This window comes from Mastigoproctus giganteus, chromosome 14 (genome assembly GCF_048544385.1).
Source record: "Mastigoproctus giganteus isolate SK-2022 chromosome 14, ASM4854438v1, whole genome shotgun sequence".
Classification (NCBI taxonomy): Eukaryota; Metazoa; Arthropoda; class Arachnida; order Uropygi; family Thelyphonidae; genus Mastigoproctus; species Mastigoproctus giganteus.
In genome coordinates, this window is record NC_143588.1 from 34,270,336 (window position 1) to 34,295,905 (window position 25,570).

The 25,570-nt window shown below is 37.2% G+C and overlaps 1 protein-coding gene across 2 annotated transcripts in view; it reads right to left on the reverse strand.

The window, feature by feature from the left end:
* LOC150075058 (mitochondrial uncoupling protein 4-like) overlaps window positions 1-25,570 on the reverse strand; it is a 308,741-nt gene that overhangs the window by 194,700 nt on the left and 88,471 nt on the right. For both annotated transcript variants that reach the window (XM_090388936.1, XM_090388935.1), the window contains exon 4: window positions 3,687-3,771. In XM_090388936.1, coding sequence (XP_090245062.1) covers window positions 3,687-3,771 — 85 coding nt within the window. The remainder of the gene's footprint in view (window positions 1-3,686; window positions 3,772-25,570) is intronic.

Sequence of the window (25,570 nt, forward strand, 5' to 3'; positions counted from 1 at the left end):
ATGGGTTAAATGGGAAGGTTTTTTTTTTTTTTTTTTGGATGATGCTATATAAGCTTGCTTTCTTCCATGATATGACTCAACTAATACCAACTTGCAGAAAGTAAAAAGTGTGCACGTGAAAAATTTTCCAAAATTTTGTGCATTATTTTCCAAAATATTCTTTTATATATAAGATCTTTGTTATTTTTCTTTGCATCCTTTGCCAAAGATTTCTCGTAATCTGCCTTTGCTTACCTAATCTCCTTTGTTTTGATTGCAGACTAATTTATATCTACCATATGCTTCTGGGTCACCTGATAATTCATACGCATCTCATGCATTTTTCTTCTCTGCCAATAGTTCATCTGACATCCATTTTCGCCTAAACCTTGAACAGTATTTCTTAGTTGGTATTAAAAGCCTAACAGCTCCTTTAATTAATTCCTTCAATGATATTTATAATTGGCTAATGCTAACATCATCAGTGGATGCCACTCTATAGAATTTAAAAACTTTCTAAGACCACTTTACAAAGCAAAAACCTTTCCCTTTACTCTTGATGGTGGTTACATATTCAAGGAAATCCCACATTAATACATTGTGATTCTGTTTTTTAACTGCATATTCTTAATGCCTGAATAATCACGGGTGATAAGCAGATCACAGTATTATTTCTCTGGTTGCCTCTCTAACATGCTGGTGTAGAAAACAGTCATCCAATTAATCGAGAAAAATCTTAGAATTAGCATTAGCATTAGTAGAGGCATTTGATGCAAGAAAGCAAGCTTATGCAGCATCAGCCAAAAAAAAAAAAAAAAAAAAAAACCCACTTCCACTTCACCCCTCTGTTCGTTCAAAATACCTGTCCAGCTCCAGCTGAGCCTTAAACTTATTTAGGCTGTCAACCTCCACCACAAGGGATGGAAGTCTGTTCCACCAACCAACCACCCGCTGGCTAAAGGCAAATTTCCGCACGTCTAGCCTACATCTGTCTTTCCTCAATTTGAATTTATGCCCTCTCAGGTGATTTTTCTGAGCTAGAGGAAGCATCCCATCAGCATTGAGCATGCTTAAACCATTCAAGGCTTTATACACCTCTATCAGATCACCTCGCTGGTGCCTAGTCTCCAGACACTGTAATTTGCAAAACTTAAGCCTTTCTTCGTAAGCTTGCTAGTGTGTGAGCAACCATAACGTAACGAAACAGGCCTACGCGCTCTGGATTCATTAAGAATTTATTATAGTTACACACAGAGCGTACAAATAAAGAAGAAATATATGAGCTTTCGGCTATATGGTAGCCTTCATCAGAATTAAAAATACATGAATGGCAGTTGGAATGAAGATGTGCACTGCCAGGTGCGTGAGACGCGAGGTTTAATTGTTTGTTGACGTCTGTGGCTGTGACGCATGATGACGTGGCCAGCGCTTGTCCAATGACAGAACTACTGACTCTGTGATCGGGTTGACTTGGCAACCACTGTTCCTGTTCAAGGATTTATCCTAAGATTTTATATTTAACGATTCCAACCAGGTACGTTTTAGGTAATGGTGGGATCTTTTTGTGAGCAACCAACTCATGTTTCAGTCAACATCAGGAAAGTTAAATCTTCCATTATAAGACTTTTTTTTTTTTTTTTTTTTTTTTTTTTTATTACAGCCGAAGCCTTACAGAGGAGGAATTTGACAGTAGAAATATAGTAATCCTTCTATTTACAAACTGTACACAATGTCAGATATCAATATACAATTTCAAATATACAAGGTTAATTTACAACATATACAATGCATATCATGTGTTACAAATGATTTGCATTTTAGCAAAGCTGTGGTAACAGAGATATTAGTATTTCTAATCATTTTGTTGTTTTCTTTTCTTGATAGTTCACATTAAGTAGTTGCATTAATTGCTTTGTGTTATTATTCTTATTGTTATCCCATTTTTTTTTTGTTTTGTTAAGACTAAGTATACCTATCTTTATAGTATTATTATTGTTGTTATTATTAAATTAGTCATTTATTTTTATTCTCTATTAGTTTGATTGAAAAACCTTTATAGCTCTTTTTTGATATTAATGTTTTCATTTAGGATATCAATGTTGGATTCGTTCAGCAGTTTTGCAGTTCTGTTGAAGTAGTGGAATCTGAGTTGATCAGTTCTGAATGGCTCTTGTGCCAGCATATTTTGTCTTCTCAAGACTCTTGGAGGATAGCTGAAGTTGATGAGGTAGAGCAGCTCGGGGGCATCGAGCTTGCCAGCCACAAGATGCATTAGGAATTTGCAGTCTGCCGCAGCTCTTCTTTGGTAGAGTGGTACAATCCCGAAGTGAATGCACCATTCACTTCAGGATTGTACCACTCTGTTTTACTGGTGCACTCTATTTCTCTGTACATTGTTCGCTTTGCTCATGGACTTCATTTAGTCTATAACACACTCTTACTCTCTTTTTTGCATTCCCAGTGCTTACGTCACACCAAATTCACTCAACATACACTTGTCAACCTTGTCAACTGGATGCACTGGCTTAGATTTTATGTGCTTCTCAAATAAGAGCATAACCTCCCTTCCTATCCTGTCTGTCCTTTCTGTACACCTTGTATTTCTCCATATTCAAATTTTGCACCCCTTATATCTGAGTGACACCATGTCTCTGATATCCCAACACTGTTTGCATTTGATGCCTTGACCAGCACTTCAAATTCCTCAAATTTATTTACTTTACTGCTAGCATTGGTGTAAGTAGACATGTAACTATTTTTACTCTTAGTTACCCTAATAGAGGCCATTTATTTAGTTGTGTCATGATGATTCTCAGCAGTCCTTGAAATCTTCTGCTCTTGCTTTTCAAGCTGGTGCTTGTTTCAATAGAAGCTGTGCAAGAATCTTCTGTTGATTCTAAGCATTCTTGTAAACTGGGAGATTAGGAGATACACAGACCAACAGATTGTTAATCTATTAGTCTGTCCCCCCAAGCTAGCAGTTTATCAACCTATCTAAAACAGCCTTGATAGCACAGCAAATATTTTTGCACCCTTCTATATAAGTATACCCCATCCCTGTAGAAGTAGTCTCTTCTGTTCACAAGCACAGACCAAGTGGAGTAAAATCTAGCCCATGAGCCTTGCACAATATCTCCAAGGCCACAAGACATATATACTTTTTTCTTTGTTTCTATATCCCATCCTGAATCAATCCTAAAAGTGTAGCTAGCCTATATGTTAATCAAAGACCCTGTATATATGTATGATGTAAAATTTATAGTACACTACTATATTAATTATACAATCCCAGATCCTCACAGAAGAAAATATCGAAAAAAATTTGAATATTTTCTTCACAAAAAAATATTGTTTCTATTTCTGTGGCCAAAATACTTTACACTTAAACTTGAAGCAATGTTCGCAATTGCAGAGAATGTGTGTGAGTATATATCGCAGAACAGACAAATCAAAAATACACAAGAAACAAATATTACCGAAAGATATTTGTCATGGATACTAGTGTGCTAAGGGTAAGAGTACCAGGTCTCACAGTATGACTGATATTTCAATGATTCTAAAATTGTGTATTTGTAAAATAATAAGAGAAGTTTACCTCAATATAAAAATAATTTGTGTATAAAAATAATATTCAGTTATCTTTTATAAAATATTTCATGCTATATTTAGCAATCCATATAATTAAGAATACTTGTTTTAAAACTTACCAAACTGTAAATATTCCATTGGGATTTTTCTTATGAAAATTCTCTCTAAACATTTCATAAAATGTCATTCGACATCCTGAATATACTGAAAAATAAGTAAAGAATTATATTTACTAATTACTTCCTCTGTGAAAAAAAAAGCTTGATGATTTACTTTTAAATTAGTAGCATTTTATTTTTATATAAATTTTGAAAGGAGGAAACCAGCAGGCAACCAATAATAGCAGAACCTAATACATTTTTGAATATATTGACAAAGTAGATACATTATTTGTTTATTTTTTTCTATTAACTTAACTTACTTTTAGAATTTACTTATATACATAATCCTGACCTGATTTTTGAATATATTGACAAGGTAGATAGATGGTACACTATTTAAAGTAAATATGGTTCTCAGCCTACTAATTTCTCTAGTTATGCAGGTGCTCCCCAAGGTTCAGTTCTTTCTCCTGCTCATTTCTACTTGTATATTAATGACCTTTTCCCACTAACTGGAAAATCCTATCCATAGTTTTGCTGATGACAGCACATTTCACTCTACCTTCCAGTTTGAGAAACATTTCCCCGCACAAACAGCTTCAGCTTCGAATATCCACTAATAATTCTCTAAATGCTGATCTCCAGATAATTCTCCAGTGATTCAAGGATAACTTAAATGATTTCAATCCTTCTGAGACTCAGTCCTGTTCTTATATCTCGCAAAAAAGGTTTCCTCAGCTCCTATACTTATCTTTAATGACACTCTGAACCGCACTTTATGGCGGGAAAAAATTCCTAACAAGAAGTAACTTGTAGGCTGAGGAAACCCATTGTAAATGGAAACACTCCTCTTGAATGAAAAAAAACAGGAGATTTCTATACAACATCACATATCTGTATTAGGGATTACCTTGACTTCTAATCGATCTTGGCATAAGCACATCATAAATATTGCTTCCTCTGCATCTAAAAAACTTCTCTTTCACTGTCGGTGATACTTTTTTTCCAAACAGCTGCTTACTCTATACAAATTGCAAATGTGCCCCACCATGGAACATTGTTCCCACATCTGGGGAAGTGCCCCTAAAACCTCTCTCTCAGGTTTTTAGACTCCATTCAAAGGAGGGCAGTTAGGTTAATTAATGATCCATCTCTAACAAAGTCTCTCCACTCTTTGTCTCATAGATGTTCTGTTTTTGCCGTATGCCTTTTCTATAGATATTTCCATAGCCACCGTTCTTTTGAATTTGCTTCTATAATTCCACTCTGTCTTCCAAACCAGTCTGAACATGTGCAGCAACCAGTCAATGTCCTTTTACAGTCCAACATCAAAATCACTGAACCAACTTTTCTTCTTTCTCATTTATCCCTTCAACTTCCATTTTCTGGGTATACGTATTGTGTGAAAATAACAACCTACAGAAATTTAAGTCTAATGTAAACAAGTATCTTCTTTCATCTTCTGAACCTTCAACCCATGCACAGTGCTAAGTACTATAGGTTCTAATACATCTTGTGATTGGAGTCTTCCTAAAAAAAAAAAACACACACACAGCATAATTTTATTTTTCTTCTATTAAATGTATGTAACTTACTTTTATAAATAATCATGATCTGATTATAGGCAGTGACTCTTTATGCATTTAAAATATGCAAATAAAAGTCCTACTAGATATCAGTGATCACAGTGATTTTTGATGGGATTTACTTAAAGATGTAACTACTGTAAACGGCAAAGGGAAGGGATTTTGCTTTTGTAAAGGTGACTACAGTAGTCTCAGAGTTTTTAAATTCTATGCAGTGTGACCAACTGATGAAGTTACAAACAGCAAATCTTAAATAGCTAGCATTCAGGAATCCAATGGTAGAAGCAAACAGGCTTTTCACACCAACTAAGAAATACTGTTCAAGGCTTAGACCTAATTGGATGTCAGATAACTGATGAGACTTGTGGCAGAGAAAAATGCATTGAATACATATAAATTATCAGGTGACAGAGATGACTACATTAGATATAAACAAGTCTGCAATCAAATCACAAAAGAGGTTAAGCAGGCTATGGCACATTACAAGAAGTCTCTGGCAAAGGATTGCCAAAATTCTTTACTTAAGTAAACACTAGTAAGAAGGGGGCCAACTGAATAGGTATTTTGGATTTACATGTTAGGAATTTTTTAGCAATGGAGATCCTGGAAATGTATAAAATTATAACAGGAAACCAAATGATTTCGTGATAATTCAAAAAATTATTCACAAAGTCTCTCCACTTAAACAGAATAATTCTAATATCATATCCTTAGATTTCAGAAAAGTTTGATCCTGTTGAACATAAAAGACTACTACATAGAAATTGAAGCAGCATGGCATTAAGAGAAAGTTACTGATATGGATAAAAGGGTAGTTGAGTGGAAGAAGACAGAGTAGTTATTAATGGGCACTCAGCATGAATTGTTGAGGAGGCTTCCATCTTGCAGTGGGTTGATAATGGCTGCACTTTACTTTTTACTACTCTTCTAGGACTAACGTTACTAGCTTTGTTGTATTTCATATTTATTAATGATACTGATGAAGGCACATCAGGCTTAATATCTAAGTTTGCAAACGATACAATGCTTGGAAGCAAGGCTAATTACAGCAATTAGCGTATGCTACTGCAACAAAATCTAAACAAATTAGGCAGACAAGCTGAGAAGGGAGCAGTTGAAGTTTAATATGATAGATGCAGCCAGTGTAGAAAAAGAATCTTGAACTCTGGGAATGGATAAGTTTTTTTTTTAAATGTTTACTGTTTTTTTTTATTACTCAATTAATATATTAAACTGTGTTCAAAAAATAGTTTAACTTCATCACATATCATTAGTTATTTTTAAATTTAGCTAGACATTTTGTAAGTTATGACTTACTGTATGCAGAGCTTTTGTATTGGTAATTTGTTGTGAATAGTGTATCACATAACTAGTAGTTAATGCATAGTAGTACAATTGTAGGGTTTCAATTGTTGTAAATAAACAGCTCAAAATCTCTAATCTCATAGGTTGGCATATATTTTTTGTTTTAGCTAAGAAATTTCATTTTTAGTAAGGCTTTAACTAACTCAAAACTACAAATGTAACGGTACAGTATAACATCAACATAAACTTGATAGCACAATATGTATTATTGTGTTTAGATATCTATCAGTTTAGTGTGGCATTCTCAACTATAACTGCATTTAAACAGAAATCATATCTCAGATTAGAGAAGCAAAGCAGCAGGCTCAAAGTAGTGGGGGTGCTGTGGTTCAAGAGAAAGTTGAGGGGGCAGTTCCCCTACAAATTAGACCCTTACAACACGTTCTGCTTCTGTGATGTTTGCAGACTATCAGAACAGGACACAATACAACCAAGGGGATGTCTTTCTGTGTGTTAATGCAAGGAGTATCAAAAAATAAGGCACAAACTCAGAACTTATGGGTGTTTATGAGAGCATGAAGGACAGGGTGGATGCCTCCAAAGGAATTAAAACGGAGGCCCATCAAGCTCTCGGCTGCCCAATTCAATGACAGAGCCATCACTTGTGCATTGGGCAACACAGCCAAAATCCCCAAGGCACAATGCACTAGTCCCACAGAAGGCAATTATTGTCAGTAACTCAATTGTCAGAAAATTTTTCGTATCAGGTGGAAGAAACCCAGGGTATGTCAACCACGGGCAAAAGTAGATGATATTAAAGGGTAGATATCATCTTTTAAGGGCACACAGGGTGATATTGTAGTTAATGTTGGCACAATTGATATTAAGAGCAGGAAATCTCAGGACTTACTTAACAAGAAGAGGAAAAAGTCGTAAGTTAGGATTAAATTTGACAGTGTCTCCAATTTTGCCTAGGCACAATAAGAGGGAGTTTGTGTTATTATTATTATTATAATTAGCCATAAGGCACAAGGAAGCCTGGGGCTTTTGCTGCACCAACTAAAAAGAAAAAAAAAATTGAGTTACCCACACACACACACACACACACACACACACACACACACACACACACACACACACACACACACACACACACACACAGAGACACACAGAGACAGAGAGAAGTAGAAGGAAATCACCCAAGAAACAGAAGAATGATGATATCCAGCTCAGGACCCTGGGTGTGCCAAGCCCATACTCACCAGATGTGAGCCCCTGGGGTTTATTGAGGGCCTTGCCAATCAATTCGGCCCAAAAGAGAATGTGAAAAGCTCAAGGGATAGAATTTTTATAAAAGTGATCTGTGCTTATTAACAAGAAAAACTATTTTTACAGGGATAGAATATGTGTAAACAGAAGGGTTAAGAATATTCATGATGCTATAGAGGCAGTGTTACGCAGATCGAAAAACTGACAGCTTAGTGGGATGACAAACTAACAGATTAACTAGAGCCAAGGAAAAGTGAAAGTGATTCTTGTATTGCTTCTATTGGGTCATGCAGCAGCATAGTGATAGGGATTTCAAGCCCTGCTGTAAGTTGGGACAAAACAAGTAAGTACATGGACTGTATTAGGCTAACTAACAGTAAAAACAGGTACATGTATATTTGCATGTACAGTAATGTTAGGAAAATAGTAAATAAATTTAATGAATTTCAAGTACTGAGGCAGACATTGTGCAGACATTAGCATTAGTTGAGGCATATGATGCAAGAAAGCAAGCTTATAGAGCATCAGCCAAAAAAAAAAAAAAACCTTCCCATTTCACCCATCACTCCAAACGTTTGTCTAGTTCAGCCTTAAATTTATTTAAGTTATCAACTTCCAAAGCAACAGATGGAAGTCTGTTCCAGTCATCAACTATCCGTTCGCTAAAGGAAAACATCCACACATTCTACAACTGTTTTTCCTCAATTTGAATCTATGCCCCCTCAGGTTCTTAATCTCAGCATGTGGAAGTATCCCATCAATATTGAGCCTGATCAAACTATTCAAGGCAGGTACACCTCAATCAGATCACCTTGCAGATACCTAGTCTCCAGATGCTGAAATTGACAAAATTTAAGACTCCCCTGGTAAGTGAACCCCTTTGTTCCTCTCACCAACCTTGTTGCACTTTAAAGTACTCATTCCAGCAACTCAACATCCTTTCTAAAATGAGACCTCCAGACCTGTACGGAGTACTCAAGGTGTAGCTTGCCCATTGCCTTATACAAAGGCCATACAAAGGGGTAGATTGACCATTGCCTTATACAAGGCGGTGTTCTTGTTGTTGTTGTTATTTGGTTTTTAGGAGCATTAGCAAATAAGGCCATATTGCAACGAAGCTATGCGGTGGTCATTCCCTGACCTTTCCGCATCTCCGTATTTGGTGGTCACAGGCTCGAACCCCAGTCTAATCAAGAAGCGTGTGCTATCCACTGCCGCTCCTGCCCACCTGGCTATGGAGGCACACAAGGCAGTGTTCAATGGGTCAAAAAACTGCTAATTTGGGGGGATACAAGGACTAATAGATTAACAGTAGCCACTGGCAGAGGTGAAAGTGATTCTTGTACTGCTTCTATTGGAATGAGCAGCAGCGTGGAAAACAAGATGTAGGGTATTTCAGAGATTGCTGGGAGACATTGCAGTACAAATAAACACATGGGTTGTGTTAGGGTAGCCAAGAATGGGAACAAGTGCATGTATAGTTGCGGGTACACCAATTCTTGGAGTTTAGTAAATAAATTTGATGAATTTGAGGTATTGCTCAAAACATCAAAGGAAGATATTGTTGCGATATCAGACACTTGGTGTCACACAGATATAAGGAATGCAGACTGGAATTTGGGGAGTACAATGTGTACAGAAAGGATAGACAGGATAGGAAGGGAGGAGGGGTTATGCTGTTAGTTAAGAAACACATAAAATCCAAGGAAGTGAAGCCAGTCGACATCGCTGGACAGTGCAGTGTCGAGTCAGTTTGGTGTGACATAAGCATTGGGAGATCAAAATTGAGAGTAGATGCGTGCTATAGGCCTAATGACTCTGATGAGTATAATAAGAAACTGTACAGGGAAACAGAGTGGGTCAGTAAATCAGAGAGTCTTACAATGGGGGATTTTAATTTCCCAGATAATGAATGGAATTTGTGGGTTGGTCACTCATACAATAGTAAGGCTTTTGTGGATTTATTGGATGATTGTTTTCTACATTAGCATGTTCACGAGGCAATTAGGGGGAGTAATACACTTGATCTGATTATCAGTAGTGATTCTTGATTCTACGTACATTAAGAATCTGCAGATAAAGGAACCACTAGTTGGCAGCGGTCACAGTGTGCTGAAGTGGAATTTACTCAAAGAGGTAACTACCATCAGGGGTAAAGGGGAAAGGGTTTTTGCTTTCGTAAAGGTGACTACAATGGTCTCAGACAGTATTTAAACTCTATACAGTGGGACAAACTGATGATGTTACCAAAAGAAAATTCAAAATGGGAAGCGTTCAAAGAATTTATTTTGGAAGCTATTAGGCTTTACATACCAATTAAGAAATATTGTTCAAGATTTTGGCCTAAATGGATGTCAAATGAACTAATTAGACATATGGCAGAGAAGAAAATGCATGGGAATCATACAAATTAACACGTGACACAGATACCTATGATAGATATAAGTTGATCAGTAACCAAGTTACAAAGAAGGTTAGGCAGGCGAAGGCAGATTACGAGAAATCTTTGGCAAAGGATGCAAAGGAAAATAGCAAAGAGTTCTTTGCTTATGTAAACTCTAGAAGGAAGAGGATGAATCACATCGATGGTTCAACTGTTGATGATCCTGCTCAGGTAGCTAACAAACTAAATGAATATTTTCCATCGACATTCACACATGAGGAGTTATTCAGCGAGGGGAATGTCAGACATGTATTCAACTCTGGCAGTAAGCTAGATAATCTTGTAATAACTGAGAGTAAAGTGGAGGAGAAATTGTTTCAGATAAACACAAGAAAGGCACCTGGGGTGGTTGTGATCTATCCAGTTATATTAAAGGAGGCAGCAAAGGAAGTAAGCAAACCCTTAGCCATAATTATGAGAGCTTCCTTGGATTCAGGGAAGGTACCCATAGACTGGAGATGTGCAATTGTAATCCGAATTCACAAAGGAGGATCAAAGGCTGACAAAAGTAATTATAGACCTGTGAGATTAGCTTCTGTTCAAGGAAAATTTATGGAAGCACTGGTTAAAGAAGCACTGTAGGATCATCTAGACAAGACTTTAGCATTAGTAGAGGAATTTGATGCAAGAAAGCAAGCTTATGCAGCATCAGCCAAAAAAAAAAAAAAAAAAAACCGCTCCCATTCACCCCTCTGTTCGTTCAAAATACCTGTCCAGCTGAGCCTTAAATTTATTTAGGCTATCAACTTCCACGACAAGGGATGGAAGTCTGTTCCACCAATCAACCACCTGCTGGCTAAAGGCAAATTTCCTCAAGTCTATTCTACATCTGTCTTTCCTCAATTTGAATTTATGCCCTCTCAGGTGATTATTCTGAACAAGAGGAAGAATCCCATCAGCATTGAGCATGCTCAAACCATTCAAGGCTTTATACACCTCTATCAGATCACCACGCTGGTGCCTAGTCTCCAGACACTGTAATTTGCAAATCTTAAGCCTTTCTTCGTAAGAGCACCCCTTTGTTCCATTCAATAATCTTGTTGCCCTTCTCTGTACTTGTTCAAACAGCTCTACATCCTTTTTGAAATGAGGCCTCCGGACCTGTATACAGTACTCTAGGTGTGGCCTGACCATTGCCTTATACAAGGGAATAATCAACTCCTTATCCATGCTAGAAAAATTCCTATATATCATTGACAATACACTATGAGCTACTCTTCCAGCCCATCTGCACTGCTCAGAGAACTTTATATCTGCCTGCACAACCACCCCAGGTCCCTTTCATTCTCTACCACTGTCAGTGAAGTTACACAGAGTTGATACGTTGCTCTGGGGTTGCTGTTTCCCATATGTAGTACTTTACATTTGTCAATGTTAAACTTCATTTGCCACCTCTCAGCCCATCTGCTCAACCTTTCCAGATCCTGATTCAGCAGCATAGTGTCAGTAGTATCCTTGACAACCCTGCCAACCTTCGTATCGTCTGCAAACTTGAACATTAAGCTTGATATACCATCATCAATATCATTTATAAATACAAAAAACAATAATGGACCCAACACTGAACCCTGAGATACTCCACTAATAACATTAGTCCACGATGAGCAGTGTCCATTGATTACCACTCTCTGTCTTCTCCCTCTCAATCAACCCTTTATCCATAGCAGAAATTTGCCTCCAATGCCACACGGCTCCAATTTGTGCAGCAGTCTTCCATGTGCAACAGTATCAAAAGACTTTCTAAGATCCAAGTATATAATAACAAAGTTATTCCCTGAATCCAGTTCTTTTGCGACTGCATCATAGTATCCAATCAAATTGATAAGGCAAGACTTCCCCTTAACAAGACCATGCTATGTCCGAGCTATAACTGAAGTCTTGTCTAGATGATCCTGCAGTGCTTCTTAAACCAGTGCCTCCATTAATTTTCCTGGAAAAGAAGTTAAACTCACAGGTCTATAATTACTTGTGTCAGCCTTTGATCCTCCTTTGTGAATTGGGGTTACATTGGCACATCTCCAGTCTGTGGGTACCTCCCCTGAGTCCAAGGAAGCTTGGACTCAGGGGAGGTACCCACAGAATAATTATGGTTAAGGGTTTGCTTACTTCCTTTTCTGCCTCCTTTAATATAACTGGATAGATCCCAACCACCCCAGGTGCCTTTCTTGTGTTTAACTGAAACAATTTCTCCTCCACTTTACTCTCAGTTATTACAAAATTATCTAGCTTACTGCCAGAGTTGAATACACCTCTGGCATTCCCCTCACTGAATAACTCATGTGTGAATGTCGATGCAAAATATTCATTTAGTTTGTTAGCAATCTGAGCAGAATTATCAACAGTTGACCCATTGATATCAAGTGGACCAATTTGATTCATCCCCTTCTAGAGTTTACATAAGTAAAGAACTCTTTGCTGTTTTCCTTTGCATCCCTTGCCAAAGATTTCTCGTAATCTGCCTTCGCATGCCTAAAATCCTTTGTAACTTGGTTACAGACCAACTTGTATCTATCATAGGCTTCTGTGTCATGTGTTAATTTGTATGTATCCCATGCATTTTTCTTCTCTGCCATATGTCTCATTAGTTCATCTGACATCCATTTACGCCTAAACCTTGAACAATATTTCTTAGTTGGTATGTAAAGCCTAGTAGCTTCCAAGATAAGTTCTTTGAATGCTTCCCATTTTGAATTTGCTGTTGGTAACATCATCAGTTGGTCCCACTGTATAGAATTTAAATACTGTCTCAGTCCATCGTAGTTGCCTTTACGAAAGTAATAACCCTTTCCTTTGCCCCTAATGGTAGTTATCTCTTTGAGTAACTCCCACTTCAGCACACTGTGATCACTGCCACCTAGTGGTTCATTTATCTACAGATTCTTAATGCATGAAGAATCAATACTGATAATCAAATCAAGAGTATTACTCCCTCTAGTTGCCTCCCGAACATGCTGATGTAGAAAACAATCATCCAATAAATCCACAAAAGCCTTGCTAGTGTGTGAGTGACCAGCCCCCAAATTTCAGTCAATATCTGGGAAATTAAAATCCCCCATTATAAGACTCTCTGATTTACTGGCCCACTCTATTTCCCTGTACAATTTCTTATTATACTCATCAGAGTCATTAGGCCTATAGCACACTCCTACTCTCAATGTTGATCTCCCAATGCTTATGTCACACCAAACTGACTCAACACTGCACTGTCCAGTGATGTCGACTGGCTTCACTTCCTATGATTTTATGTGTCTATAACTTCAGTTATAGCTCGGACACACCAAAGTCTTGCCTGACCAATCTGATTGGATACTATGATGCAGTCGCAAAAGAACTGGATGCAGGGAATAACTTTGATATTATATACTTGGATTTTAGAAAGGCCTTTGATACTGTTGCACATGGAAGACTGCTGCAAAATTGGAGCAGTGTGGCATTGGAGGGAAATTGCTGCTATGGATAAAGGGTGGTTGAGGGGGAGAAGGCAGAGAGTGGTAATCAATGGACACTGCTTATCGTGGACTAGTGTTATTAGTGGAGTCCCTCAGGGTTCAGTATTGGGTCCATTATTGTTTTCTGTATATGGGAATATACTGTATATGGGAAAATACAACTAAATATGGGAAACAGCAACCCCAGAGCAGCATACCAACTGTGTGGTACACTGACAGTGGTAGAGAATGAAAGGGATCTGGGGGTAGTTGTGCAGGCAGATATGAAGTTCTCTGAGCAGTGCAGACGGACTGGAAGAGTAGCTCATGGTGTATTGTCAAAGATATATAGGAATTTTTCTAGCAGGGATAAAGACGTGATTATTCCCTTATATAAGGCAATGGTCAGGCCACACCTAGAGTACTGTATACAGGTCTGGAGGCCTGATTTCAAGGATGTAGAGCTGCTGGAACGAGTACAGAGAAGGGCAACAAGATTAGTGAATGGAACAAAGGGGTGCTCTTACGAAGAAAGGCTTAAATTTTGCAAATTTCAGTGTCTGGAGACTAGGCACCAGCAAGATGATCTGATAGAGGTGTATAAAGCCTTGAATGGTTTTAGCATGCTCAATGCTGATGAGATTCTTCCTCTTGCTCAGAATACTCCCCTGAGAGGGCATAAATTCAAATTGAGGAGACAGATATAGGATAGACGTGCGGAAATTTGCCTTTAGCCAGCGGGTGGTTGGTTGGTGGAACAGACTTCCATCCCTTGTCATGGAAGTTGATAGCCTAAATAAGTTTAAGGCTCAGCTGGACAGGTATTTCGAATGAACAGAGGGATGAAGTGGAAGTGGTTTTTTTTGGCTGATGCTGCATAAGCTTGCTTTCTTGCATCAAATGCCTCTACTAATGCTAATGCTAAGAAAATTAGTGAATGGAACAAAGGGTTGCTCTTACAAAAAAAAGGCTTGAGTTTTTCAAATTACAGTGTCTGGAGACTAGGCACCGGCGAGGTGATCTGATAGAGGTCTATAAAGCCTTGAATGGTTTGAGCATGCTCAATTCCGATGGGATTCTTCCTCTTGCTCAGAATAATGGGATTCTTCCTCTTGCTCAGGGCATAAATTCAAATTGAGGAAAGACAGATGTAAGATAGATGTGCAGAAATTTGCCTTTAGCCAGCTGGTAGTTGGTTGGTGGAACAGACTTCCATCCCTTGTTGTGGAAGTTGATAGTCTAATTAAATTTAAGGCTCAGCTGGACAGGTATTTCGAACGAACAGAGAGGTGAAATGGGAGTGGTTTTTTTTTTTTTTTTTTTGGCTGATGCTGCATAAGCTTGCTTTCTTGCATCATATGCCTATACTAATGCTAAACACTTGTAATTAAAACCAAAAGACATCCTCTATCATTTGGATGTGGTTTCAATTTTGTATCCTTTAACATATTCACAAATTAAAGTTTTAGTTTTATAAAAGAGGTTTGCGATCAGCCATTAACAAAACACCTTTGAAAACATATTCATGTTCTTTATAACCTGGTCATCTCATAACAATAAAAAAACCACATATCTTGTTAAATTTTCCACACATTGTCCTGATTTTTTTTCTTCAATTCTAACAAGATTGCAAGCATGTTACAATTTGATACAATGATCAATCTTGTTTTTTAGTATGGAAAATATCATTACCTTATGTAAAGAGAGAAAATTCACTAAAAGTCAAAAAATATATATATATAAACTAAGGAAAAGCAATTCAGTTCAAACTGCACAGTTCATAAACATCAGTTCAGAAAATAACAATTTTTAAAAAACAATGATCATGATCACTGACAATCCCAAGTCAAGTACATTAGCTCAATCAGAAAACCCCAAAACAGAGACAAGCAGAATCATTACATAAGTGGAAAGGTAAAAAAAAAAAAAAAAAAGGCGGAAATTAATAGCTTGTTGAAATTATCCTAGTGGCTGTTCCAAAAATTATTTTGAAGACTTGTGACATCTAGAATTAACTGATCAGTTTTTAGAAGAGAAAAAAAAAAAAAAAAAAAAAAATGTGAGAAACAGATTAAAATGGCAAATTATAAATTGTTTTTCTTATTTCTCGCCCTATATTGTATATTAAGATCAAAACAGATCATCAGAGAAAATATCATGAGCTTTTTTTTCTAAACTAATGAGTTAACAAAAAAAAAAATTTTGTCTAGCATCCCCCTTCTAATAACTGTCTGATTCTCCCTGAAATTTATTTAAACTATTCACTTTGCATTAGTTGAGGCGTATGATGCAAGAAAGCAAGCTTATAAAGTATCAGCTGAAAAAAAAAAAAAAAGCTTTAAATTTCACTCATCTCTTCACTACATATGTTTGTCTAGTTCAACCTTAAATTTATTTAAGCCGTCAACTTCCACAACAGATGGAAGCCTGTTCCAGCAATCAACTACCTCTTGGCTAAATGAAAATTTCCACACATATATTCTACAATAGTCTATCCTCAATTTGAATCTATGCCCCCTCAGGTTCTTAATCTGAGCAAGTGGAAGTATTCCATCAGCAAGCATTGAGCCTGCTTAAACCACCATTCAAGACCTTATACAACTCAATCAGATCACCTTGCAAGTGCCTAGACTCTAGATGCTGCAACTTGCAGAACTTAAGCCGCTCTTGGTAAGAGCACCCCTTTGATCTTTTCACCAATCTTGTTGCCCTTCTCTGTACTCGTTCTCGCAACTCTGCATCCTTCCTAAAAGGAGGTCTCCAAACCTTTATGTAGTACTCAAAGTGTGGCCTGACCATAACCTTTTACAAGGGTATAATCACTTCATTGTCTCTGTTAGCAAAATTCCTATATATCATTGACAAAATTCCATGGCCTGCTCTGGCAGCCTGTCTGCACTGCTCAGAAAACTTCATATCTGCCTGCACAATTACCCCCAGGTCTCTTTCATTCTCCAACTCCCTGATGTTAGTACCACACAGTTGGTACATTTCTCATGAGTTACTGTTACCCATATGTAGTACTTTGCATTTGTCAATGTTAAACTTTAGTTGCCATTTCTCAGCCTATCTGTCTAACTTTTCTAGATCCTGTTGGTTGAGAGTATGCTGCAAAGATTGAAGGCCATCATAAAAGCAAAAGGTTTCGGCACAAAATATTAAATGCCCAATAAAAGCTCTTTTTTTTTTGTCTAAAGGCACATGTCCAGATACTAATGGCAGGGCAGTGAAATACAGATAGCAATGAAAGCTTTTGAAAATTTTACTTATATATTAATTTTAAAGTCAACAAAAAATCAATTAAATGCCAAATTACATACATACTGTAAACGTAAATATATTAATACCAGATAACATTCTGAATGTATGTTTTATTTGTAAGAAATGCAACATTGTACAAAATTCAGTAAACATATTCAAAAATATAGTATATAAGATATAATTAATCATTCATTTTCACATATTAATACCTTGATCCTTGTTTTTAACGTTTAACTTTTACTTCAAGTATTAATACAAACATTTACATTTAGTGAAATCAAAAATGTGTGAGTTCACGTCTCACTAAAGTTGAATAAAATTACCAATTCTAAACTTTTTTTTTATGAAGGGCATTATTTACCCAACAAGTAAATTGCTTTTTGGAATGTTTTTGGAGTGAAAGATGTGAAATCACAAAAACACATATTTCAAGTATGGTCTCATTGTCTACTTTTTGTATATTTTCTTTGACTTAACATTTTTTTTTTTCCATATCTTCTAAGATAAAAAAAAAATGTAAAGTTGCTACTATAAAAAGTCACTCGATCTGAATTATGAGCCTTAAAGAATGTATAAAATGTGATACGATTCTTTTGCTGAATGTAAACGTCATTTTATTTATTTTTATTTTTTTTTCAAGCTAATGTCGCAAACATTAGCTTGAAAAACATTAAGCTTGAAAATATTAATAAATTTTGGACACAAATAATACGAAACTAGTGCTTATTTGTTCCTGCACTAACTATTCATGATTTTCAAATATTATTTTTCTTTGCTTATAAAGAAATACATTTTCTGCATATGTGTAGTTTGAAAATAATTTGTTATATTGAATTTTTCCCCAGAACTATTAATTCAAATGAAATTTAAAAGTAATAATAATAAGGTAAGTCATGCAGTACTTAAATATTTTCTTATTAGAGAAATTTTCATTTAAACAGCATTTGCTGTAAGAAAATTTTACTGGTTACTGTAAACAATATGATTCAACAAGATGGTCATTTTCCAATGACAGTGGACTTAGTAACAGAAGTCTGTGTTGTGATAAGTAAACCAGTTTCTGATTCTCTACAATGCCAAGCCTAACACAAACATGTTAGAGAAGTAACAAGAGAAACAACATCAAGATCGATGTTTCTCTTGTTACAAAGTACAAAATATCTTTATCTGGTTATCAACAGATTAGGTCCTTGAGGTTGTCACAGACATTCTCTCAGATATGCCAGACAAGCTGTACTTGCTACCTGGGAGTCTAAAACGCTGATGGAACTGATATTCGGATGACACTCAAGTCAAATGGACCCAATTTCAGCGAAGTCCAGACGGTCTGTGACAGCCAAATCCTCTGCTTGCACTTTCACGATGGTGGGACTGTTAGTAATCCTGGGTATAACCTCCATGCACAAGTACATGATGGGTGACCACCCAGGTGTGAACCAACGTAAGCAAGGGTCAAGATGTGGCGCCCACACCACATGGAGGAACGCCGACCCTCTATGTTACCAGGCAGTACTAGGTGGTAGATGACTCTCATCAACCGGTGAAATACCACCACTTTGCTTATTGGAGGCTTGAAGTGGTGGAACCCAAGTTTAGTCTCTAGAGCTAAGTTCTGGTCAACCCTTCTCTATCTCTTCCATCAAGCAGTACGACTGATGACTTTTGAGGTTATGATGAACGTCGTGGCGTGATAAAATATTCCTTACATTTCGAGGGTACAGCTCTAAAACGGTGTTCGCAGGCCGGCTGCTAGTTAGTACACCAGACCGAACCTACTGGTAACTCTCTAGGAGGCTTCCAGATCAGCTAGTGTATAATCTTGCTACCTCTACTCTGCCAGATAGTGACTGGAGGGAGTCCGAGTAGTGTGTATGCGGGGAGCATTGTCGAGGCCACGTTATGTCAAGGATCTGGGTATATTCTTACCACGTGTACGCCATATCCAAAAATTTCATTACTTCATACAGCATGTCCCACCCACTTTTACTTACTATTGAATACACCATGAATTGTCAAACTAACAGAGCAAGCTTATCTGCGAAAGGATTTAAACCTCCCAAGCACTTCCTAATTCATTTCACAAATATACGTGGTCTCAATTCTAATCTCAATGATGTCCATTTCCACTTGCAGTCTGCCAAACCCCATGTACTTTTTCTGACAGAATCTCAGTTATTGGTTGATTCAACTACTGCTCATCTCAGATGCCCAAATTATTCGCTGTATGATTCCTTTCGCCTCAAAGGTGGTACTTGTGGATATGTCTGTTCTGATATTCCCTGTCAGAGACTTGGCAATTTGGAATCTCATCTCTTTGATCTTCTCTGGCTTAAAATATCTCTACCTCACTATGTCAAATTAGTCAAATTCATCTGTTGTCTCTACCGTTCTCCCAACTCCACTAATCACTTGAAGCTCTTTGATATCCTCTCTTTGCAACTTGACTTTCTCCAGTCCAACTTTCCTAATAGTGAGGTAATTTTCTTTGGTGATTTTAACGTTCACAACTCCAGTTGGCTTCCGTTTTCTAGTCACACCGACCCAGCAGGTCGAGATGCTGAGGCTTTTGCAATTACAAATGACCTAGCACAGTTTGTTCATTTACCTACAAGAATACCGGACAATCCTAATCATACAGCCAATACGCTTAATCTTTTTCTCACAAACAACCCTTCTAAGTACATGGTCGAAGTGAGAGGTCCTTTAGGCACTTCAGATCACAACTTGGTGATTGTCTCTTCTCCAATGGAACCTTTATCTCATGGCTATTCCCAACCTGGTGTTGTTTGGCATTACAAGAATGCAAAATGGGATGACCTGCGAGACTTCTTTTCTTTTGTCAGATTACTGTTTCAAAACTTCTGATGTTAAAGTTTGCTCAGATCGTGTCAGTGAAATTATTCTTGCAGGAATGGAATCCTTTATTCCACACTCCACTTTAAAATCTCGTCCTTTATCTAAACCTTGGTTTACCAATAAATGTGCTAAGGCTGTTCAAGAGAAGAATGTTGCATATTGTAATTGGCTTGTTTCTAATTCTCCAGTTTCATTTTCTGCCTACACCAAAGCTCACAACAATTGTAAAGCAGTTATTAATCAGTCCAAACTAGAGTTTGAACAGGCTAAGAGTAGAAAACTTGCTTCTTGCCCTAATGGTAGTCGAGCATTCTGGTCTCTTGCCAAAGCTATTGGCCGCAACTTTTGCCCATCTCTGCTGCCACCTCTGTCCAAACCAGATGGTTCTGTTGTCACTTCAGCCAAGGATAAAGGAGGTCATGCTAGCAGGTCACTGCTAGCATCCCATTTTTCTTCCATCTCATGTATTAATGATCTTGGTAAAACACCTCCCACCATTCCCAAAACGCTCCATTCAATGCCTCCGGTGGTCTTCCGTCAAAAGGATATCAGAAGGATTTTGATGAATCTCGATGCTAAGAAAGCTCCAGGCCCTAATGGTATTTCTCCAATTGTTTTCAAAACCTGTGCTCCTGAACTTACTCCTATTCTGTGCCGCCTTTTTTCACTTTCTTATTCCAAAGGTGTTTTTCCTTCTGCTTGGAATTGCTCATATCCAGCCAGTTCCTAAAAAGGGTGACAAATCCCTCCCATCCAATTATCGTCCCATTGCAATTACTTCTACTCTTTCTAAAGTAATGGAGAAATCAATTAACCGCCAACTCTTAAACTACCTAGAAACCTTCCATCTGATCAACGATCGCCAGTATGGATTCCGTCAGTGTCGATCCACTGGTGATTTTCTGGCTTACGTTATCCATTTATGGACTAATTCAATGGAAAGATTCGGTGAAATATAAGTAGTTGCTCTTGACATCTCAAACACTTTTGATCGTGTTTGGCATAAAGGTCTTCTAAACAAGCTTCCATCTTCTGGTTTGCCAACTGTTTTTAGTAATTGGTTATCCAGTTTTCTCTCTGATCGCTCACCGAGGGTGTTGGTAGATGGCTCTCTGTCTTCTAACTTCTCCACTAATGCCGGTGTCTCCCAAGGTTCAGTTCTTCCCCCCACTCTTTTCCTCTTGTATATTAATGACCTTCTTCCATTGACTGGAAATCCTATCCATAGTTTTGTCGATGATAGCACACTGCATTCCACTTTCCATTTTGAGAAACCTTGTCCTGCTCAATCAGCTTCAATTTCTCGAAAATCTGCTACCAATTCCTTAAATGCCGATCTTTTAGTAATTCTCCAGTGGGGCAAAGACAACTTAGTTGATTTCAACCATTCTAAAACTCAGTCTTGTCGTATATCTAGCAATAAGGATTCTTCTGCTCCTATGCTTATCTTTAGTAACACTCCGATTTCTAGGCAAAATGATATATCTCTTTTGGGGATTACCCTGACTTCTAATCTCTCTTGGCACAAGCACATTACAAATATTGCTTCCTCTGCATCTAAAAAAACTTGGTTTTCTCTTTCGCTCTCGGTGTTACTTTTCTTCCAAACAGCTGCTCAGTCTGTATAAATCACAAATCCGCCCAGCCATGGAATATTGTTCCCACATCTGGGGTGGTGCCCCCAAAACCTCTCTCAGGCTTTTTGATTCCATTCAGAAGAGGGCAGTTGGGTTAATTTATGATTCATCTCTAACAGAGTCTATCCACTCGCTTTCTCATAGACGTATTGTTTCTGCTGCATGCCTGTTCTACAGATACTTCCATGGGCACTGTTCTTCTGAATTGGCTTCTATAATTCCCGCTCTCTTTATCAAAACAGTCCGAACATGTGCCGCCAACATCCATTTACTGTGCAACTTCAAACCCACAGAACCAACTTTTCATCTTCCTCATTTATTTATTCAACTGCCGTTTTCTGGAACAACCTTCCTTCATACTTATTTCCTGAAAATTACAATCTACAGAAGTTCAAGTCCAATGTCAACAAATATCTTCTTTCGTCTTCTCAACCTCCAACCCAAGCACGGTATTAAGTACTATAGGTTCTAATACCTCTTATGTTTGGGGTTCACATAAAAAAAAAAAAAAAGATTCATCATGTATTATTAAGCACCTTCAAGCAAATGAAGCTTTAGGTGGTAGTGACTGTAGTGCACAGATTAACAGTTAAGAGTAAAGGAAAAGATTTTGTTTCCACAAATGTGATTATAGCAGACTTAAAAATTTTTCAAAATCTTTTCAATGAGACCAACTAATGCTAAAAACTGTAAATACCAAATGGGAAATGTTCAGAGGTAGGTAATCAAATAGGCTAATTGTTTTATACCACCTAAGAGATATGTTCAAGGTTTATATCAAAATAAACTGATGAGCAGAGTGGCAGAGAAGTGATACACAGAATGATTATAAATTGTCAAGGGATACAGAATCCTATGGTCAGTAAGAACAATCTGTAACTGGATGTGCGTGTGTAGACTATGACAGACTATGAAAATAAATTCTTTGTCTGAGAATGCAAAGAAAAGCAGAAAGGAATTCTTAGTGTATGTTAAGAATTAGAAGGTATCACATTATTACAAAATCACATAAAGAAACAAATAAACATTACAAGGAAAAGGAGTCACATTGGTGCAATGGATATGATTGGTATAAAGTACTGATGATTCTGCACAGTTTGCTGTTAAACTGAATAAATATTCTGCAGTTACATTCATACATGAAATTGTTTTTATAGATGGTTCAGCAGAAGTCTAATATTAAATAGGAGTTAAATGATTTTATAAGAGAAAGTATGGTGCAGCTAAAACTAAAAAGGATGCTGAGCTGATGGAATCTATCCAATTATATTAAAATAAGCTGCCAAAGAGGTAGTGAAACCTTTTATCAATCCTAATGAGATCATCCTTAGATTTAGGTGAAGTACTGCAGATTGTAGATAAGCAAATGTATCTACTATACACAAGAGAGTTTCAAAGGGTGAAACATGTAACTACAAATTGGAGTTTAACCTCTGTACTACAGAAAATAATGGAATCAATAGTTTAAAGAAGTAATGCAAGTAATGCAATCCTCTTGATTGGAATGGAGGTATAAGACAATTACAGTATGGGTTTGTTAAAGAGAGATCATGCCTCACCAATCTGATTAGCTCATAAGGGTCGTTACAAAGCAGCTGAATGCAAAGAATAATTTTTATGTAGCATATGTTGATTTCAGCAATGCCTTCATACTGTACCATGTGTACAATTGTATAAATTCGAGAAAACATTAAGTTCAAAACAACTAATATGGATAAAAGGATGGTTAAGTGGTGGGAAACAAAGTGTAATTATAAATGGGCATTGCACTTCATCAGCATTAGCAGTGGCATATGATGCAAGAAAGCAAGCTTATATAGCATCAGCCAAAAAGAAAAAAAAAAAAAAAAAAAAAACCACCCTTCCCAATTGACAAATCCATTCACTCCAAATATTTGCCTAGTTCTGTCTTGAACTTGTTGCTGACCTCCACTACCAAACCACCTGCTGGCTAAAGGCAAATTTCCACACATCTATTCTACAATTGTCTTTTCTCATTTTGAATTTATGCCTCCTCAGGTGAATAATCTGAGCAAGAGGAAGAATCCCATTAGCATTGAGCTTCCTCAAGCCATTCCAGGCCTTATACACCTCAGTTAGATCACCTCACAGGTGCTTAGTCTCCAGACGCTACAATTTGCAGAACTTAAGCCAATCTCGTTGCCCTTCTCTGTACTCATCCCAGCAGTGCTACATCTTTCCTAAAATGAAGCCTTCAGACCTGTATACAGTATTCAAGGTAGCAGGCTGACCATTGCCTTATACAAGAGGACAATCACCTCCATATCCCTGTTAACAAAATTTCTGAATATCATTGACAAGACACCATGAGCTACTCTTGCAGCCAGTCTGCACTGCTCAAAGAACTTCATATCTGACTGACAAATACCCCAGATCCTTTTCATTCTCCACTACCCTGAGTTTAGTACCACCCAATTGATATGTTAATCTGGGGTTACTGCTACTCATATGCAGTACTTTACATTTGTCAATGTTAAACATCAGTTGCCACCTCTCAGCTCATCTGCTCAACTTTTCCAGATCCTGTTGCAGTAGCATACTATCATTACTGTCATTAACAACCCTGCAAACATTTGTATCATTTGCAAACTTAGACGTTTAGCCTGATACACCATCAATATCATTGATAAATACCGAAAACAACAATGGTCCCAACACCAATCCCTGAGAGATTCCACTTATAACATTAATCCATAAAGAGCAGTGTCCATTGATAACCACTCTCTGTCTTCTCCCACTCAACTATCCTTTTATCCATTCTGGCAACTTGTTCTTAATGCCATACTGCTCCAATTTGTACAGTAGTCTTCCATGTGTCACAGAATCAAAAGCTTTCCTAAAATCGAAGTATATGATATCAAAATTATTCTTTGCATCCAATTCCTTTGTGACCACATCATAGTAGCCAATCAAATTTGTCAGACAAGACTTCCCCTTAACAAAACCATGCTGTGTCTGAACTATAACTGCAGTCTTGTCTATATGATCCTACATTGCTTCCTTAACCAGTGACTCCACTATTTTCCTTGGAACAGAAGTTAGACTAACAGGTCTGTAATTACTCGTGTCTCCCTTTGTGAACTGGAACACATTTATACATATCCAGTCCATGGGGACCTCCCACGAGTCCAAGAAGCTTTCATAATTATGGGTAAGGATTTGCTTACTTCCTTTGGCACCACCTTTAATATAACTGGATAGATCCCGTCCATCCCAGGTGCTTTCCTTATGTTTAACTTAAACAATTTCTCCTCCACTTTTTTCTCAGTTATATGATGAGAACTAATATGATGAATGGGGTTCTACAGGGGAACCTGTTGAACCTGTTACTCTTTTAAATATTTATTACTGATACTGATATCAAGTATCAGTAATGAAATATTTATTACTGATACTGATATATTTCAAGTTTGATGTCAACGTTTGCTGATGATATAAAGGTGTACATAGTGGTTAATGATAATAATCAGGATATGTGACTTCAACAGGATCTAAATAAACTCAACATATGGATTGGAAAATGTCAGTTGAGATTAAACAGTAATATGTCCAAATGCAAGGTTCTGCATTTGGATAGTAGTAATCGCAAAATCTCAGTTGTACAAAACTAAAGGTAGTGAAGAAAAGAAAATCTAGAGATAATACAGTGAACATCTCTGAGCAGTGCAAACAAACTCCTAGCACAGCTCACTGAGCTCTGTCAATGATACACAGTTACTTTGCAGGCAGAGACAAAGAGTTGATTATTCCATTGAATGAGGCAATGGTTAGGTTTCAGATATCTGGAATACTGCATACAAGTTTGTAACCTTCATTTTAGAAAAGACATATATCCCTTGACCCTTTCCTGTTGGAAAGGATAAAGAAAAGATCACAAAGATTACTGGGACACAAAATGATATTCTTAAAAAGAAAGACTGAGGTTCTTCAAGTTGCAGTCTATGGACCAGGCAACTGCATGATAACCTGAGGGCAACTTTATTACTGAAATGAACACACAGAACAGATGTGTGGAAATTATAAATTATAATGTAGAAAAAAAAAAAAAATATATATATATATAAATATACACTCAGTGATCACTGAATTCGGACCA